Raw genomic sequence first — 19565 nt, 5'->3', positions numbered from 1 at the left:
CATTTAGCTGTAACTTTTGATAGCATTTTTGGAGGAAAAGCAACTTCGCAAATCCACACCCCTCTGTGTCACATTTTCTGCCATTAAAATTAACTGTCAAAACAGCAGTAAATACTTTTTGAAAAACTGATACTAAATCAAGGTAGGTAGGATATTAGTCAACTCTTTGCTCTTCAAATTTTTATAATTAAGCTAATTCTACTTTAGTTTTTTTTTTTAAACGAAGTGAATATAGTGGGGGTTTTCTTCCTACCCAGAAGGGATTCAATAAATAAAAAATATTTTCTTCACCAGTGAAAAGGGGCCAAGAGTCCACTGAAAAGACTGGTCACCTTTCTATAGACAGTACTTTTTAATTTCTGAATTCTAATTGCTATATTTTCCCATTCATTAAAAAAAAAATAGTTGGCCTGGAATTTTTTTTATTTGTTTTGTTGTTAAATCCAGCCACAGCTTCAGCTGTCCTTCTTGAAGGGACAGGAGCGGCACTGTGCTCTGTTGTTCTTGGCATGGCCCTTTCCCATTACAGCTGTTGGCTAAAGGTTACTTCACTGCACCCTGTGAGTTGCTCAGAACTAGGTTCCATTTTTCTCCCCATAGCTTCTGTCTCCTGAAGAACCAAATGAAACAATGTACTCAGTGAAGCACACAGGTGGACTTTCTTTTGCATGTGTGCTATTGAGCTGAGAAACATCTTAAGGTCTCATTATACATGGTTTGTGGCTTAGACCATTTAGTGAAATAGTGCATGGTCCAAACAGATGCCTGCATACAGTTATTCAGAAAGCCAGAGAGTTTTCATTGGGGGTTCAAATGCAATTAAAGATAGAACAAGGTCAAAATGCCTTAAAGGGAATTGAGTAGGTAGTTAGTTTCCTGAATATAGAGGTATTTTTATTATTAAAAATAATAAACTTTTAAAATTATCCCATGAGCCTAAACGTATCCCATTAGAGTTAATTAAGTCTTTGAAGTAAGGTCACAGAATTTAGCTTGAAAGTAAAATTCTTGCTTAAAGCCTGGAGGGTAAAAACTGGCAAAAGTTTATAGGAATGAATTTCCATTAGCCTACACCTTACCTCACGGGGCACAGCCACATTTGTCACCACCTAGAGGGGAAATGGAGCAGTGCTGTGTCCATGGAAACAACACAATGGCTCTCCCCCTGGACACCCTGGGAAATGCCAGCTTTCTCCACCCTGGCCTTGCCCAGGAAGCCACCCAACTATTCCTTCTTCCTAGGAAAAGAAAATACACAGTACACAGGGAAATTCAAGAACTGTCTCACTTTTGAAAGGCATTAAAATTACAGGACTCTGGTCTAGACAAAAACTCAGAGATAATCATTTAACTGCTCTCCTACACTGAAATAATTTTTTATATGTCAACGACAGCATCAGACGTCAATTCCCTAAGACACCAAGGCACAGCCACACACAGACTTCATTATGGAAGGACATAAAAAACAACAAACTTGGACACTGAAAGAGCTGTTTGATATTTTTAATTGAATTATGATCCTCTAGCTTATAAGCAATAAAAATAAACTTCATTATTGTACTTACTCCACAGGATTTTAAGTGACTAAATAGCTATTCTTTTTACCGCAAATAATTGAAAAATATCCATCTGCATATAATTTGGCTGAACCAAGTGACAATATTATTCTAAAAATATTTTATCCCTGTGATGATGCCATTAGTTTCTCCTATCGGTAAATTTCATTTTAAGATTAGTCATAAATTTTCTCAAAGATGTAAACACAATAAAAGCTAAATTATGAAAATGCTCAGAAAGAATTATTTAAAGAAGGGTGCTTCAGTCTGGGTGCTCCAAATAGGTTCAGTTAGTTAATAACCTTCATTCACATTCTGCCTTCATTGCTCTGCCCCTGTGGTATCTCTTCATTTGGTAAATCGATGACCAAAAAACTCTAGTCAACAAGTTTTGTTTCTAACTGCAATTTGAAAACAGTGCAACTTTACACTGAGTTTGAACATCATAAGTCTCTTGCAGCTATTTTCAAATTAGTACACATTTAACAAAAAAAATAAACAACCTTATTTTAAATCTTTTTTAATGAGGTCCCACTATTTTGCCCTAGATGGCTTGGAACTCACCATGTAGACCAGGCTGGCCCTAAACTCATAGATATCTGCCTGCTTCTGCCTCCAGGTGGTGGGAATACTGGCATTTGCCAACACACCCAGCTTGAAGCTGATGATTCAGTGTTACTAGAAATGGTGATACCAATTTCTCCAGTACATTGAGAGGTGTGGAGGACAGCAGGTCACACTGACAAGGAGATCTCTACAGAGCTACTCTCTGGACTTAAACAGAGTCCACAGGGAAGAACGAAAACAAGTCCAGGTGTGTTCCTAGAGAACAGAGGAGATCCCCCTTACATAAGTAACACGCAATCAGTCTGCATGTCCTTCCACGGGGAACACATTGCTGCGTCTTCATTCCTCCAGGAAGGTTGGAAAATACATCACCTAATATAGCAGTACTCAAACTAGATCTTAACTATCTGGAGATCATAGGGTGAACACAGGGTATTTCTGGGAAATGTCCTGATGAATTCTGAGAGCTAATAATGTCAGTTTGCAGAGAACATACCTGATTAGAAGAGGTTACAAGGATTAGAGAGCTAACAAGTTAGCTGGTATGCCTCTTCTCACTTAAAGGTTTAACTCTGATGGTTAAGGATGTGCCTAGCAACTCATTTGCTCACACCTGTATTCAATTTATGATTATGTATTGAGTTTTACGTATTTAAATTGAAGTTTTATGAGAAGACTCTGGGACATCAGGCATGAAGATGGAAGGGGGCTACAGCTGTGAGTGGAGCAGAGTGGTTTGGGCGGGTGGGCCTCCCAAAGAGGGTAACACCTGGGCACAGGCATGAAGGAGGTGGGCTCCGTCAAAAGTTAAACCCCAGGAGGACTCTGGAGCCAGAGCACCTGCCGAGGCCTCCCTCCATTTGGCAAGGGGCCACAGAAAGGCCTGACATTGCAATCTCAGCATCGGAGCCAGATTTTCGGGCCAAAGCTGCCCATGACGCAAAACAATAAGGCTCTCTCACATTTCCCTGGACCCACTCCCTATTTCTTTCCACTCCCAGTGAATATTTTCATGACTTGTAATATAGGAATTTAGGAGGCAAAAAGATCTTGCATAAAACAGAGGAAATCTCCCAATTAAAACGAAAAGCATATTAAAATCATAACATAATAACTAATTCCCAATAGCTCTTTAGTTCATAGTCCCTGTCCCTGGGCACTCCCACTCATATTGTTGTTTTTGTCAATATTTGAGACTCATCTAATAGTCAGTAAAGTAACTGATCACCCAAAAGCAGGACTTCCTGTTGGTATGTGAGGGTCCCAGTACACAACCAAAATGCAAGGACCCAATATTTGAGATGTCAAGGTAGTGACACCAAAATGTTAGAGTCAGAGCTGGCCCCCTCTGGGCACACTGTCTCTTGCGACTTCACAGGCCACATGGCCAAGAAGCCATTCCCATTTGTGTATTCCAGGCCCAGCATATCCACCTCCCTGTTCATTCTACAGAGGAAACAGTAAAACTCGGAGCTAGCCAAACTGGTTATTAACTAGTTGTACATCTCTTAATTGTGTCCGGGCCACTGGATCGTGTAGAGGTTTGAAGACTCGGAGTTGACAGGAGTGTGTAATGTACCATGGTTAAGCATACCTCTGAGTTCAGCCCTTGCTACAAAGACAACTTCCAGTTTTTCATGAGTGTGAAGACACAGCAATCTAAAGAGACCCTATGCCAGAATGTTCAAACAATGAGGCTCTGCGTACCAAGATCACATGTTTTTTCCAGAGAAGGAGAGGTTTGTTCACATGGTGTGCCAGGCCCTGTTTCTTTGCCAAACCTAACAGCCCACCTATATAGAAGGTCATGGGATGAGGCACAGTGATTTTGATAGCTCATTAGGGAAAATGTCTTTTGATAGTGGGAAGATTTTTCCAATGTGCTACTGAATGATAAAGTTACTCTGCTAGAACTTCTACTGACAGGATTTTCTTGACCTCACTGGATGGTCTAAAGAAAAATATGTTTCTTTAGAAAATATGACTAAAACAAACTCCAGTCTTAGCGTTTAACTACAGTCTAAACAAATATTGCATATTTCAGTGTTAACATTGAAACAGAGTTTCACTTTCCCATCTCCAAGTCTCAAACGATATTTGTGATGAATGTTTTGGGTGGAGCAAGAAAAATACTTGGTGAATTCTCACTGAATCATGTTTTTTTTCTTTCTTTTTTCTTTCTTTCTTTCTCTCTTTCTGTGACAGGGTTTCTCTATGTAGCTTTGGCTGTCTTAGAACTAGCTCTGTAGAGCAGGCTGATCTCGAACTCATAGATATTCTACTGCCTCTGCCTCCCAAGTGCTGAGATTAAAGGTGTGCACCACCACCACCCGGCTTGAACCATGTTTTCTAACACAAATTATTGCTCTTCCACCTGTAGTCTTTCCCTGCCTTCCTTGGTGAGCCATGAGTAGAAGCAGCCCAAGAGAGTCTAGTGCCATTTCAGAAATACTTGGTACTGTTTTACAAAGGTTTGAAGGCTCAAAAGTCAATTCTCAGGATATATACTGTTCTAACCTCCATTACCTCCTCCCCACCTCACACCCATTGTAGTCATTTCCCTCCTGCCAGGACTGATTAAATCTTTGTATCTTTCTGCTACTCCAGCAGTTAACTCAACAATAGCTGATATACAGTAATAATAATACTAATAATAAATGAGTGAATACAATGAGCTGTGAAGGGGAGAGACAAGCTAATCACATGGCCTCCTAAAAGATTATATTTTTCCCCACTGAAGACCCAGCCAATTTTACCAAAGCCTCGTAATAATTCAGGGACTTGTTTGTGTTTGTTACCTGTCCATATTTGAGATGTCACTGTTCATTAGCATAAACCAGAAAGGTTAGACAGAGGAGTAAAAGAGCAGAGCCCTAAAGACTTAGAATGTACTGTAAGACTAGGGAAAGATATTTAATTTGCAGAATACAATGAGGTTTAGAAAAGTGGAGCTTTTGAACTTGTCCTGTAAATAGTAGTGATAACCCAGAACCCTATTGCCATGGCTGACATGAGAAAGAAAGTACAGGGCCTGGGAAGATGGCTCAGCAGTCCAGAGCACTGGCTGCTCTTCTGGAAGACTTGGGTTGGATTCCCAGCACCGATATGGTGGCTCACAACTATAGAGATCAACCAGGAGAAGAACGATTTATCACAGCTCACAGTTTCAGCGGTGCAGTTTTCTGGTCCTTGGCCCCATGCACTTGGGCAGAGTGATGGCATCAGTATGCAGCAGAGGAGCAGAGAGAAAAGGACTGAGAACACAAGCAGTCTTCTCAGGCACTACCCTCAGCAGCGTGCTTCCTCTAGCTCCGTGGTTCTCAGCCTGTGGGTTGCAAACCCCTTGGGAGTCGAACGACCCTTTCACAGGGGTGGCCAAAGACCATTGGAAAGCATAGATATTTTCATTATGACTCATAACAGTAGCAAAATTACAGTTGTGAATTAGCAACAAGAATAAGTTTATGGCTGTCACCACAACATGTGGGACTCTATTAAAGGGCCTTGGCATTAGGAAGGCTGAGAACCACTGACCTAGCAAGTTCCCACCTCCTAAAGCTCCCATCACCTCCCACCTCAGCACCACAGGACTGACTGAGGGCTGAGCAATCACCACAGGAACCCAGAGGGAACACTTCGTATCCGCACCATAACAATGAGGGTCTGTTTAAGGCCACAGGGAAACCACGAAATACTGCAATCCTATGAGCTAGGTGTGTTGGTCCCTGCGTTCTTTCACATGCATGAGAGAAATAAGCATTGTCTCATTCTCACAGAGATCTGAGGAAGACTAAATAAATTAATGTGATTGTGTGTTTGTGTGCACTTAGTGGTTTCTGACACAAACACTTAGTCAGTGTTAGCCATTATTTGGACTGTCATAATCCTCGTTATCTCTGGATCTTGGAATAATTAGATCACACAGGAGAAAAAAGTGAGTTTCAAATATTTGGGTTTGTTTTGTTTTGAGCTGAGGATGAACCAACACCTTACACATACTAGGTAAACAGTAACATTGAGCTGCAGCCTCACCCTTGACTGTGCAGGATCAAATCCTGCCTCCTGGACATCCCTTGTCTAAATAAAACTCATTCTACAATGTTGTCAGGGAATAGCCAATAAATGTATCGGTCTTTAAATACTTATAAATCACCTTTTTATTTCTTCCAAAAAGTGGAGCATTTGCCATTTTGTGTCATTTGATATCTTTTACTTTGTCCAATATTCTGAGGAGTTTGCGCCATTTTTATAATCATGTTTATGCATTTTCCTTCCCTCTGAAGTGAAGCCCACCAGAGATGGAAACCTAGTGTTGCTGTCAGAGGACCCACCTCCGCTCAAGCGGCAGCTTCTCCTTATGTCCTCATGTTGTGCCCTTTCTAGGATCAAGACTTTTCTCTTAAGTTAAAAATATGAAAACAAACCATGAGTGGAACAGTCTTATTTTATCTGTCATCCTAATAGGTGTGACAATGGATATAGCATCAGTAGTTTTACTACCTCTGTTTTATAATCAGCGTAATGCAACACACACACACACACACACACACACACACACACACGCCTGTTCTGTGTTTCCCATCTTTATGTCATCAGAATTTTTGCAGTATTTATACTATTAAAAATGGTTCCTACCCAGGACAGGAGCCTTTGAAAGACTCTGCCCGGCAGGGTATTAAAACAGATGCTAAGACTCATTGCCAAACTTTGGGCAGAGTGCAGGGAATCTTATGAAAGAAAGGGGAGAGAGAAAGACCTGGAGGGGATGGGCGCTGCACAAGAAGAGCAACAGAACCAAAATATCTGGGCCTAGGGGTCTTTTCTGAGACTGATAATCCAAACAAGGACCATTCATGGAGATGCATGGAAATAACCTAGAACCCCCGCTCATTGTAGCCCATGGCAGCTCAGTCTCCAAGTAAGTTCCCTAGTAAGGGGAGCAGGGGCTGTCTCTGGCATGAACTCAGTGACTGGCTCTTTGATCTCCTCCCCTGAGCTGGGGGGGGGGGGGGGGGGGGGGGGAGAAAGCCTTACCAGACCACAGAAGAAGACAAAGCAGCCAGTCCTGATGAGACCTGATGGGCTAGGGTCAGGTGGAAGGGGAGGAGGACCTCCCCTATCAGTGGACTGGGGAAGGGGCATGGGAGGAGAAGAGGGAGGGAGGGGCTACAGCTGGGATACAAAATGAACAAATTGTAATAAATAATTTTTTTAATGTAACCAATTCAAAAGATATAAACTATACCTAGGCGGAAAAAAAAAAAGTTCCCACTATTTTATCTTTATTTTTGGTAATGTGAGGTCATTGGGAAGGTCCCAGCTAGATATTCAGCTACTTAATCTGACTAGTTTTGTTTGATTCAGAGCTTTCTTCTCTTCATTTCTGAGATGATTTTTCATCGTGTTTAGATATTTACAAGTTATCCACGTCTCGTGATCTGTCTTCCATAGTGCTCCTTTTCAAAGAATTCTTTTCCTCTTTTCCGGGGCTGGTACGGGAGCCTTGCAGGCTGGGTGTGTAGGCCACTGTGCTGTTCTACCACCCCTCTGGAGAATGTTTTAAATAACTTTTTCCAAGAATCCTTTAAGGCTACTTTCGTTAAAATTGAGTAAACTTCTTTATGGAGTCAGAATTTGTTTTTAAGACGTGTGTGTTTGCATATGCTTTACTCTCAAGACTATCGTTACACACCTCCAGGCAGCTCTGCCTGTTGGTAGTATTTAAGTTTAAATAAGCAACTTCAGCCAAGCCCATGGGCATATACCTGTAATCCCAGCACTCTGGGAGGCAGAGGCAGACAGATCTCTATGAACTGAAGGCCAGACTGGTCTACAAAGTGAGCCCAGGACAGCCTAGGCTACACAGAGAAACTCTGTCTCAAAAAACTGAAGAAGAAAAAAAAAAAAAAAAAAGCTTCTGATGCTACTGAGGAAAATAAAATCAAACAGGTCACAAGCGACTCGGCTTCTAGGAAAATGAATCACATTTGACTAATCGGATTCTGCCCTTGTTCTAACCTGCCCCTTCCAGTTTCTTCAGTTGGTTTAGGAAAACAGCCCCAACGCTCTCTTTCTGTCCAAGAAGGATACTGTAGTTAGTACAATCAAAGGGCACCTCTCTCTCTTTACTTTAACCTAAATTTACCTCATGCTTTTCCCTTGTTTTGTGGAGAGAGCGCAGAGAAGTGAATGGAGCTCAGGACTGGGAATTCATGAGATCTTTCTTATTAAGAAAAAGCTTATTAAGCGAGTTGCTTTACTACTTAAGGTAAACTCTTACTTGTAAAATGAAGCATTTGGACCATGTTAGCAATAAATCTCTTACAACTTGCAACATCACAGCACAGTTATTGTTATGACTTCTTGTTTCTTGTAAAGTGTTTATATTTCCAATTGCTTCTTTTAGTCACACAGCCCAATTCATCAAGTTTCATTATAAATAATATCTGACTGAATCTAAAACTTCCACTTGAAAGTTTCTATTCCCGAGGCCAAGTAGCTTCATGGAGGATCTTCCTCACCCTTCCTTCTTGAAAGGAAGTTCTTAGCACATAGGACCTTTATTTGCCCCAGAAAGACGAAGGGCAAGGAATATGAGACAAGGGGGAAGGGAGAAATGGGGCAAGGGAGAAGGGGAAGGGATATTAGCCCCAGAAGGACAAAGGACTGCTTCTGGACAGAGGAGACAGACATGCCCATAGGCAAATGGCACTTTACAAAGGGAAAAGGGAAATCCTATGTTAGGATGGGATGTTTAATTGGGCACATTAACTAGATGAGCCCAAAGGGGACTTTGATTGCTGGATTTTGGTACTTTGATAGTTGGACCTTGGTGGTCAGTCTTAGGAGAAGAAAGTGGCCAAATTAGGAAATAGACCTTACAAAGCGGCTAGCTTTAAAAATATAATCTAACAGTTTAGGAGAAGGGACTGTGGAGAAGGGTAAAAGGCAGGAACTGCTGGCACCACGTCTGCCATACTCACTTCTGCCTGCTGGAGCCCTTCAGTTCTCTCCAGGAGAAATTATGCTCTCACCCAAAGCTCCCCACCTATACCTCTAGCTAAAAGTCTAACACCTAGCTCCCCCAAGTAGTCCCAAGGGCACCTCCAGCTCAATAGGAATCCCAAAGTTTTCCCTCCACCCGAAAGTCCGGTTTCTGTGAATGAATCTGCTCTTCTCCCTGACTTAGCACTTTATCTCATGTGATCTCTGCCTCCCCCTCCCTCATATTTCTCAGAATCCATTCATTCTGCTTCTTCAGTTCCAGCACTCACGGGCTTTCTGTTGTTGGAATAGTCTAACCAGGCTTCTCCTTTCAACGTCTCCCCGACTACACCATGAGGCTGTGCTCAACTTCTAAAAACAAAGTTTTAATTGTTCTTTTCTCCCTGAAAACTCTTCATTGCTTACTATCCCAAAAATAAATAAGTTCCAAGTCCCTTGTCACAGCAGTTCAAGAGTCAACATTAGCAATCTGTTCTTGGCCTGTTATTTATTCTTAGTGTATTACATGCTGCTCTCTATATAGCAATTGAGAGGCTATGTTTGCTGTTCCAAATAACGACCAATGTTCCCATTTCAGACTGTGGCTCCCACTGGACTTTTGACCTGAGTGACCTTTCTCACCATTCTCTAGTCCCCAGCCACCACCCACCTCACCCACTCAGACGCTGTCCGAGAGCCTCTCCTAATCATGGCAGCTAGAAGCAACCTCTCCCTTCTTCTCAAATTCATGCATGCGATCTTCGTTTTGCCTAACAACTGTCACTGTATTTCTCAGACTGCAGTTTCTTGCAGAAATTATTTTTTCTTCATGAGACTGTAAGCATCTTAGAAAAAGTATCTACTTCTAGATCATTTATTCATTCATTCATTTATTTATTTATTTATTTATTTATTTATTTATTATAATGTGTGTGTCATGTGTGAATGAAGGCAACCACACATATCAGAAAACAAATTTCAGGAATCAGTCCTCTCCTTCCATCTTGTTAAAACAAAGGTCTCTCTTGTCTCTGGCTTTTTTTTTTTTTTTTTTTTTTTTTTTACGACAAGGTCTCACTTTATATCCCTGGCTAGAAAATAGCTCGTTATGCTGACCAAGCTGTGCTCACACTCACAGAAATCTGCCTGCTTCTGCATCCTGAATGCTAGGATTAAAGACATGTGCCATTCTACCTATTATGACTTTTTTTTTTAAGCGGGGTTTTGTTTTGTTTTGTTTTGTTTTGTTTTGTTTTGTTTTGTTTGCTGAGTAAACCTGGCTGTCCTGTCCTGAAACTCACCATTTAGACTAGACCTGCCTCAAACCCACAGAAATGCCTGCCTCTGTGCTGGGATTAAAGGAGAGCACCACTGTGCCCAGCCTAAGTTTTGTTGCTGTGTTTTTGTTTGTTTGTTTGTTTTTAAATGTGGTTTCTGGAGATCAAACTCAGATCATCAGGTTTGCACACCAAATACTTTTGCCCTCCGAACCATCTTGCCAGGACCTCAAAAGTTTCCAAACACTGTAAAACTCCTACTGATATGAATATTACATTTGTACATCAGCATCTAAGTATCGGATAAATTAATAATAAAATAACTTACTATAAATCCTGCTTGGAAGAACCAATCATACATGAATATTACTGATCAATAATTAATCAACAACATCTCCACAACATATTCTTCAGTATTACGCTTACTTTTAAGAAGTACAAGATTGGGTAACACCTTTGTATAGTACGTGGATATCATGACTTTCAGTTGCACAAGGTGAGGAGATTAATTTTCAAGATAAGAGGTAGTCTTTTACAGAATTGGGATTTGTGGCTCTCAGCTGCTGAAATGAGCTAAGTAAAGCAGCCAAAAATCCAGGCAGCTGCTCAGTGAACAAGTCTAATTGAACAAAAAGTCTAACACTGATGAAGTAGTCAACAATCAGAGTCACTCGGAATAGGTACAATAATAAATGCCCGGCATGACAAGTCTCATCCTGGGATCGCTGGTACTGCGCATCTCTGTTTCCTGCTAGGTTGGAGAGGGTCTAGCTGGCTGCTAACCACTGGCACAGAGCAGTAGGCTTCCATATAAAACTTAAGGTCGACTCACAGGTAATTTGGTAGTATTGAAACTAAATTATTCCCAGAGTACTTTTCAGTAACGCTTATATATTACTATCAAGCTTAGCAAAGGAATAATAATCTACTGCTCATTAATACCTGATAAGGAGAAAAAAAGACACTCTTATCTTAAAATAGGAACATGCCTATAACATTATAAAATTACCCTTCCCACCTGCCTCGACTGAGGGGAGACAGGCATCACATTACGGCCAAGTGACAAAACACTGATATTCCTAAACAACGCTCGTATAATCTCCACGTTACCAAAACGTTTAAAAGTCCCACCTCTAGCCACCCTTTCCACTACTTGATTACTAACCCCAAGAGAAAATCAGCAGAAACTGGCAGCCAACAGGAGTAGGGAGCTATCGCTGGCTCCTTGGGCGGTCACTGGAGCACAGGTCCTGGCGCCCCTACCTGGGGCTGCTGGAGAAGCGGGGGAGCGCATCGCCCCCAGGGAACTGACCTAAGGGTGGGGCCCACACCTGACTCTCTGTCCTGAGGCTGCCTCCGAACCTGAGGGCTTCAGAAGGCAGAGAGCAGAAGAGAGACAGTGCTGCTAGCCTAAGGAGTTTCCCCCTTCAGAAAAATGCTGCAGCGATCTGATTAAGAGCTGGTTGCAAGTTGTGTGGATTCAAATCCTGACTCCAGATATGAAAAGCTTCCATTTCCCCTTTTGTAAAAGAGAAAATTACCACGGCATGACTTTGTTATTATAACTTATTAAGTGAAATAGTGCCTAAGAGGCACTTAACAAGATGTTTGGCACAAACAAAATGCTACTAATATTTGCTCACTCACAATAGAGAATTGGGCCACAGAGATTTACAGAATTTTGTGACCGAAGACGAGATTGCATTCCTGCCCCGAGCCAAAACAAATAAACAAACAAAACCTAAAATTTTTTAAAGTGATTCTGAAGGCTCAAGCTTGTTTGTTGCTTAGTTATGTTTTTTTTCCCCCAAAAGAACTGTTTATAAAAATTAAAAAAGTAATGTTGATGAAGTCACATATCCTTCCTACACACAAAGGGAAACCCAGCCTAACAGCTGGGGAACAGTGTGTTGTTTATCTTCAACAAATGCACCTGAACTTACACATCAAAAAAGGAGAGTTTTTAATCTTCAAAGGGACCACATCAGGAAGCTGTGTACTTGTTTCAATAAAGCTGCCAAATATTTTCATAATCTTCCTTCTGCATGAGCTCCTGACTAGGCCTCAGAATTTTTTCAGGTGCCTTTTTTGGCAACAAAATTTTATGCACTGAAAACTTTTCGTGTGAAAGCAGAGTTAAGACCAAAGGAAAGTAGAGTTAAGATGGATAATAATATCACCTCAGGGTTGTTGGTTTTTTCCTTTCTTTTTTAATGAGAAAATATGATTTTTTTCCCTTTAATTTAACTACTCAAATGTATAGATTTTATCCAGTGCATCTTTTAAGTCAGTTAGGATCAGGGGAAATGCTTTCAGCAGGAGCCAGTTGCCTTCTATATGAATGCTAATTTATTTGTTTATTTATTTGTTTGTTTATTGAATGTTGCTAAACAGACACTCTTGAGCACTGACAGCAAACATGCCCGGTGTTCATATTTTATCAGACAGATGCTTTCAGTTACCCTATTTCACAGACAAGGTCATTTAGTTACCGTGGGATTTTGTCTAGTGACATGGAACAGATTAATAGAAGAGTCAGAAACCAAGCGCAGGCAGTGTGATGCTGTTTTCCAGAAAACAGAACCTCTAAGCAGTAATGGCTCTGCTCTTCTGCTGTGGTAAGGTTGCTGTTTGATTGGCTCAAAGATTCAACCCCTTAAAGCTCCCTCCTTAAACCTCACTTTTTTTCATTACTTCACTCCTAACTCTCTTTCACCAGCCTAATGAGGAGGGGAGAAACAGGGTGAAGAGAAAGAAAGATAGTGAAGCTTGTCCTCCTCATTAAAACACACTCTTGTGTTATTTTCCTTAAGCTGAATCTTTTCTGTCACTCCCCACCACCATCCCCACACTATCAGCACCAACCTTTCTCTCCTTTGTTGTAAAACACAAGTTTCCAGGGAGGCTTCTCATCATTGTATCTGAAGGGTGTCTACCCCTTCAGGCAATAATGACCTCCAGTTCACATACCTTTGTAAACTTCTAAAATTAATTACGCTCGAACTCTTCTTTGACTTCAGGATAAAAGAAAAATACAGGAAGAAATCTCACAGAAGCGTCTGAAAATAGAGGAAGAAAAATTGAAACACCAACATCTAAAGGTAATATCTGACTTCCATTTTCTTTCAGTGGTTTTGTGTTCAGATAGCCTGGCACCACTTACAAGGCCATCCACAGTAAAGATGCTTTAGGAGAGAAAGGCTTCCCAGGTCAGAGGAGCCACCATTCTAATCACCGGAGAGGAGGCCAGAAAGCCACTAATATTTGCAAATGGGATTAATACCTTTTGGCAAACCTGGGGAAAGCTGGAAATGTGGTTTTGTTGCTTCTGTGATTTAATGAAGAATTTCCAAATCTTCCTCAGTAACCTTGAGAATTTGGCCCTGGAGCGGCCTTGCCTGACACCCCTGGGGAGTGGAGCCAGCTAGGAAGTCCCCTTTGAAATCAATGAAAGGCCAGTCCTTCCCCAGGGGCTGCAGAGCAGACAGTGTCTCGCCTGGTCAAGGATGCCTGTGTTCCAAAGCTCCCTGCAATGAGTCCGATGTTGTTTGCATATGGTTGGGTTTCTATTTTATTTTGTTTTGACAGAACATGAGATCATAACCATAAATAAACCCCCGTTTGAAAACTCAGACTCTACATCTTCCACAGGGCGTGGTCATTTTGTAATTAAAGCACATTGGGTTTCAACATTTTATTACATAGTTTTAGTCAGAGGAGCCAAGTAAAGGACAAACAGGAGCTCCTTGTGAATAGGCCCAAGCAGGAAACTGTTCTTATCTGGCAGGGCTGCTATCAATAGATCGAATGAATTCTCTCAATGAACAATGGCATGCAGTCATAAGATCCACAAACTTAAACTTGCCAGATTCAGCTAAATCCATTTTTCTAATGGAAAAAGTATTGATCTCTGAAAAGGAACATCATTCAGGATTCTGGTTAGCCTCTGCCCTCCTGTGCTCCCATGGAAGGTGACGTTTCCACTGTTTGATGGATGGCTGAAAGTCATAGTTAACCTGCTAGCCTTACAAACTGTCACACTGAATTTATGTTGCATAGTAGACACACTCAAGAAATACAACATGTACACCCAGAAAAATCAATGAAATAAGAGCAAAACTTAGCAATTTGGATGAAGTCAGTCAATTCTCGAATAATGTTTGAAAGAGATCCAGAATTATTTGTTTTTCCTCTCTCTCTCCTCTCCCTTCCTCCATCCCTCCTCCTCCTTCCTTTTCTCTCTCTCTCTTTATTTCTCTCTCTCTCTCCTCCCAAACATACACATACACAATAATTTGGAATTGATACATCTCTGGCACTAAAGGACTGTTAGCCTTACAGTATGGAAGGCCACGTAACTGCTAAGCTCACAGTAACAGAAAGAATTTAAATATCCCCTCAGCTTGTTTGAGGAAGAAAGTTTCACACATGAAAAGGCTGACTCATTCAAAGATCCATTTCCAAGGTGGCCTCATAGCAGTTCATGTCAAACAATCCCAACAACCATCTATAATCTTTCCTATCAATGTGCTTTCTGGAACCAAGGAGCATCTTCTAATGCAATCAATGCATTCACAAAGCTTTGGACTGTTGTCCACTGTTGTACAGACTGTCTCCTGCAGTTTACAAATGAGCTGCTGGAAACCTACCCATGCCCTCTTGCTAGTCGTGCACTCTGTCCCGAGGCCTGCCTGTGCCTAACGCAATAGATTTTCATTTTTTTCTCTTCGAAGGTGTTCTCCACTTTCCTTCAAGGACCCAAAAGGGAGAAGATGAGGGGGAGAAAGAAATAACATGTCCTGATTTGATAAATTAAAGGGTAAATTTTAAAAGACAAGTTAAATGGTAGTGTTTTTATTTAGACTATAAACATTGACTGTGTTAACGGAGGTGGTCAAATAAGATTTCTATAAAGATGTGGAGTTTAAGTGGAGCCTTAGATGATAAGTAGGTTTTACAGAGGTATACATAGGACCTTTCAAACATGAACGAAGCACCTGCTACTTTCAAGGTACTACACAGGACCTAAAAAATATAACAAAGCTTGCTCTGTACCTTTAAAATTAGTGACATATGACTCATAACAGCATTTGTCCTGTACTGAACACTATTCAGGGGGCATTGACTACACAGGGAATGAGGGCAAAGAGTGGCTATTTCAACATTCTTCTAAGTTTGCAGAAATCATTGGCTCTTCCAACAGAAACCAGGCCCAATTCCAAAACCAGGCTTAAAAATGTGCAAAAGTATTTTTAAAATCAATCTTACGCTATTTCACCGTGTTATGAAAGTTCAATTGGTGTCTATAGTTACCAGATTATCTATTTTCTTTTTCGTCCAGTTGTCCCAGGTCCCATGACCCTATATTGCTTCCCTGATTGCAAACCAGTTCATTACACCATAGTGGCATACATTAAACAGCATACACATAGATGTTTGCAAGCTTCTCCTCCTGTACATGCACACACACATACACATACATGCACACATACACACAGAGTTCAGACTTCTTGGGGTACTCATTGTGATCATTCATTCCTGATGCCTAGACCCACAATGCATGCGCAGATTTCCAAGGACATGTATTAACATCCCAATCAAACAACTCTGAGATGTGTGGACTGTGGACCTTCTTGCTATAACAGCACCCATCAGTAAAAAGAAATTACAGTGGCTATAGACATTTTTTTTTCTTTTCTATAAGTCCATTAAACCCATAGTAAGAAAAACTGATGTATCCCAAGTCTACTGTAATTGCTGAGTGCAATGTAGTAACACTTCAGGAGACCTTTCTATAAAAACTGATGAGTATGGCTTGCATGTCACTGTATCACTTGTGTTTTCATTTAGTTACTAGAGATTTTGGTTCTCTTATCTGCCTTAGTGACAATGACATTAAAGCCAGGGCCTCATACACACCAGGCAAGCAGTCTACCAGTGAGCAACAGCAGATGCTCATACAGCTTTTGATTCTGAACATCACTGTCATGAAATAGTTAACCTGACAGTGTCACAAGATCACTGTCTGGCTCTTCTGGCTTAGGGTCATCCTACAGCGCCATCTGGGTGTTTCTTAGATCAACAGGCAAGCGAGTAACACTGTCCTTATGGATGATTCATAAAGACAAGAACTTGGTGAAGTATAAGAATGCATCTGCATCTAAATAAGACTTACAGGGCAGAGAAGATGATTCCCTTGGTTAATTGTTTGCCACAGAAGCACAGGAATCTACGCTGAGATCCCCAGCACACACATAAAGATCCAGGCACACCAATATCACCTCTAATCCTAGCTCTGAGAAAGTGAAGACAGGGGCTTGCCGTCAACCAGTCTGGCTAATCAGTGAGCCAAATCCTGTCTCAAAAATAAGGTAGGGAGCCAGCAAGATGACTTACTGGGGAAAGCTGCTTACTGCCAAGCCTGCTGACCTACATTCCATCCTGGGACCCACAGGGTCGGGGGAGAGAAGACAGGTTGTCCTCCAACCTCCGTGGACACTAGCACTCAGGGCATGCTCACCACCCCTGCACACAAAATAAATAAGGAAAATGGAATTTCAAAATTACCAAGGTTGAGAGTGAGAGAGGAAGACGCCAGCAGTGACCTCTGACCTCCACATGTTCCAGCACATATGTGTATGTGTAGTCAAGTGAGATTTGGATGTCTAGAAACTAGTTTCAGGAAAGAATCTACAGGTTTCATATAAGGAAAACACCAAATTTATAGAGGAAGGATAACAGGAAAAAATGAGTCTTTCTACTGTACCCAACTATTACAATTCATGAAATCTGAAGGCAACAAGAGATAATTGAACTTGTTGACAGATACAAGAAAGTAAAGATCTTCTTTACTTTCCTGCACATTAGCAATTCTCAAATCCCATCAATAAAAATAAGTTAAAGATCCAGGTAATGCTGATCTGTGCAGTTTTCTTGGTGTCGTAAATCCCAGGAGTCAAATGCAGGCCTGTATTATTATTATTATTCACAAGGTCTGGAGAGAGAACAGTTTTGTAAACAGCTAACCAGCTATTATAAAGGTCCAGATTAACTGGGAAAAGACTCTATGGCCACAGAACAGAATAACAAAAACAGCTCTTGTGGTTTGTGTTGCCGAGATGAAGTGAGCGAAAATTCCGAAAGGGTCAACAAAACATGATACGCAGGGCCCCTGCTTCTTCGAGTGGCCTCTAACTCATGTTCTCTGTATCTGTCTATAACCTGCAGACCTCCTTGTTTTCACAGGTTTTTACATGATTATAAGTTATTTGTAGTTATTGAAATACTGACTTAGCTTCTTTTTAAAGAAGAAAGGGGCCAGGAAGTTTACAAAGAAGGGAAAATGCCATATGCATTGAGCTAAATCAGTGGGAAAAAAATAATGCCTCTTTAATATTCCCACTGCTGCCATCCATGAGACTTGTAAGCAATATGAGATTCGGGTAATTGTTGGCGAGTATAAGAACACGTGTCTATATTTTCTGACATCAGAAAAAAGCCTTGAGGGAGAAATGGCTCCTGGATGGAATCGGCACTGGAAAAGAACAGGAAGAGATGAAGAAGCAAAATCAGCAAGACCAGCACCAGACCCAGGTTCTAGAGCAAAGCATCCTCAGGTACAGCCCTCACAGGGCATTTCCCAAATCAGTCTCCTTCCCTAAGAGTGAGCCGGGGCTCATGAAAAGAACTGGAAAGTGCAAATAGAAGATGGGATTATTAGTGACGCCGCAAAATAGATATCATGGGAGAAATGTGTAAGAGATGGGAGCCAAAAGTTATTTTTAATTATACACAGAAGATAGATGGCATTTTTCCTTTTATATGTGTGTGTGCATGTGTATATAAGAGCACAGGCATGCTTACACATACACAAACCAGATGTGCGTGTTGACAAGTCTTCTTTCAGTTGCTTCTTCCCTTATTTTAAAATATTATTATTGACTTTTTTTCAGAATGTCATACAAAGTATTTTGATCATAATCACCACCAAGTCCTTCCTACCCCCTGAATGTCGTGTCTTTTTTTTTTTTTTTTTTAAATAAGCCATGGGCTCTGATGTATGTTTTCCTGGGTGTGAGGATCTCCACTGAAATGTGGTCAGCCTGCCAGAAGCTACACCTTTATAGAAAACTGGTTTTTCCTCTCACAGAAACTATCAATCACCCACAGTTCCCCAGTGAGGGATGTGAGCTCATGGGCCCTTTTCCATTCTGTGCTAGAATGTTGACTCTCTTGTGTATCAGCTGCTGTATCCAACATGTCTTGGTTCTTGGAACCTGATTGGGGTGTTGAGGGAATGGAGAAAGGACAGATACACATACAGAATGGCTGTGGTCAGGAAGGTTATGTGTGTTCTGAAGGAGCAGTACCAACTGCCACAACGACCTTGAATCTCAGAGAGCGGATTAGCTTGTCTTGGTAGGAGGTGTCTGTAGGGAAGCAGTATCAGGCTGTAAACATCCAAGAAGAGGATGCTTCAGTTACTAGGTTTTGCACACACTGATCAATCGTTTGTAAACACTCCAATCTGGACCAGAGAAAAGCTCTTCCATTCTAAGCCTGGCCTGTATGAACAAGGCTTTACCAATTTTCCATAGGTCTAAGGCATTGATTGGTCTGTAGGCTTAGATTTTCCAAACATCTACTTTATTTAAGGTTCTTAAATGCCTCTACCTCCCTCCCTAACCCTTAGGCAGGAGATTAGTAGGGAAAGGGGCGTAGACCTCTTTTATCTGCTTCCTGTTGATGAGGGTCATCCGATCCTTTGGGGACATACTGACCTCAGTCATCAGAACACTAGCAACCTAGTCAAACAGCAAAGCACCAGGAGCAACACTCAGCAGCAGCAGCAGCTGAACGCAGGGGCTAAACTCAGCCTAAGTGGCATGAGTCCGCTGAAACAGCAAAACTCCACCAAGGCAGCCTGAGAAGTTCTCTGGAGCATTTCTCTCTGTGAAGACCATCCAAGGATGTGAACCGTAGCGATGCAAAATTGTAGAGACGCAGAAACAGTTGTCTCACCATTTGTGGGTTTCTATTTAATCCTCAGAGTACACCCAAGTATGTTTTGCAGCTCACAAAAATTATGCCCCTTGCATGAGGTAGGTTTCAGCTGACCAACATCATGTACCCTCTCACCACTGGCGTTGTTTTCCTCTGGGCCAAAACATTCCCACATCCC

At 41.4% G+C, this 19565-nt stretch overlaps 1 protein-coding gene across 1 annotated transcript in view; it reads left to right on the top strand.

Annotated features, from left to right (window-relative positions):
• The window catches only part of Palmd (palmdelphin), a 47459-nt gene that overhangs the window by 1575 nt on the left and 26319 nt on the right, over nt 1-19565 (top strand). Inside the window, exons 2-3 of the mRNA XM_055628242.1 lie at nt 13405-13485; nt 17876-18000. Of these exons, the coding sequence (XP_055484217.1) occupies nt 13405-13485; nt 17876-18000 (206 nt within the window). The remainder of the gene's footprint in view (nt 1-13404; nt 13486-17875; nt 18001-19565) is intronic.

This window comes from Psammomys obesus, unplaced genomic scaffold, assembly GCF_907164565.1.
Source record: "Psammomys obesus unplaced genomic scaffold, mPsaObe1.curated_primary_1811, whole genome shotgun sequence".
NCBI lineage: Eukaryota > Metazoa > Chordata > Mammalia > Rodentia > Muridae > Psammomys > Psammomys obesus.
The sequence above is the reverse complement of the archived record's forward strand: the minus strand, read 5'-3'. Positions and strand labels throughout refer to the sequence as shown.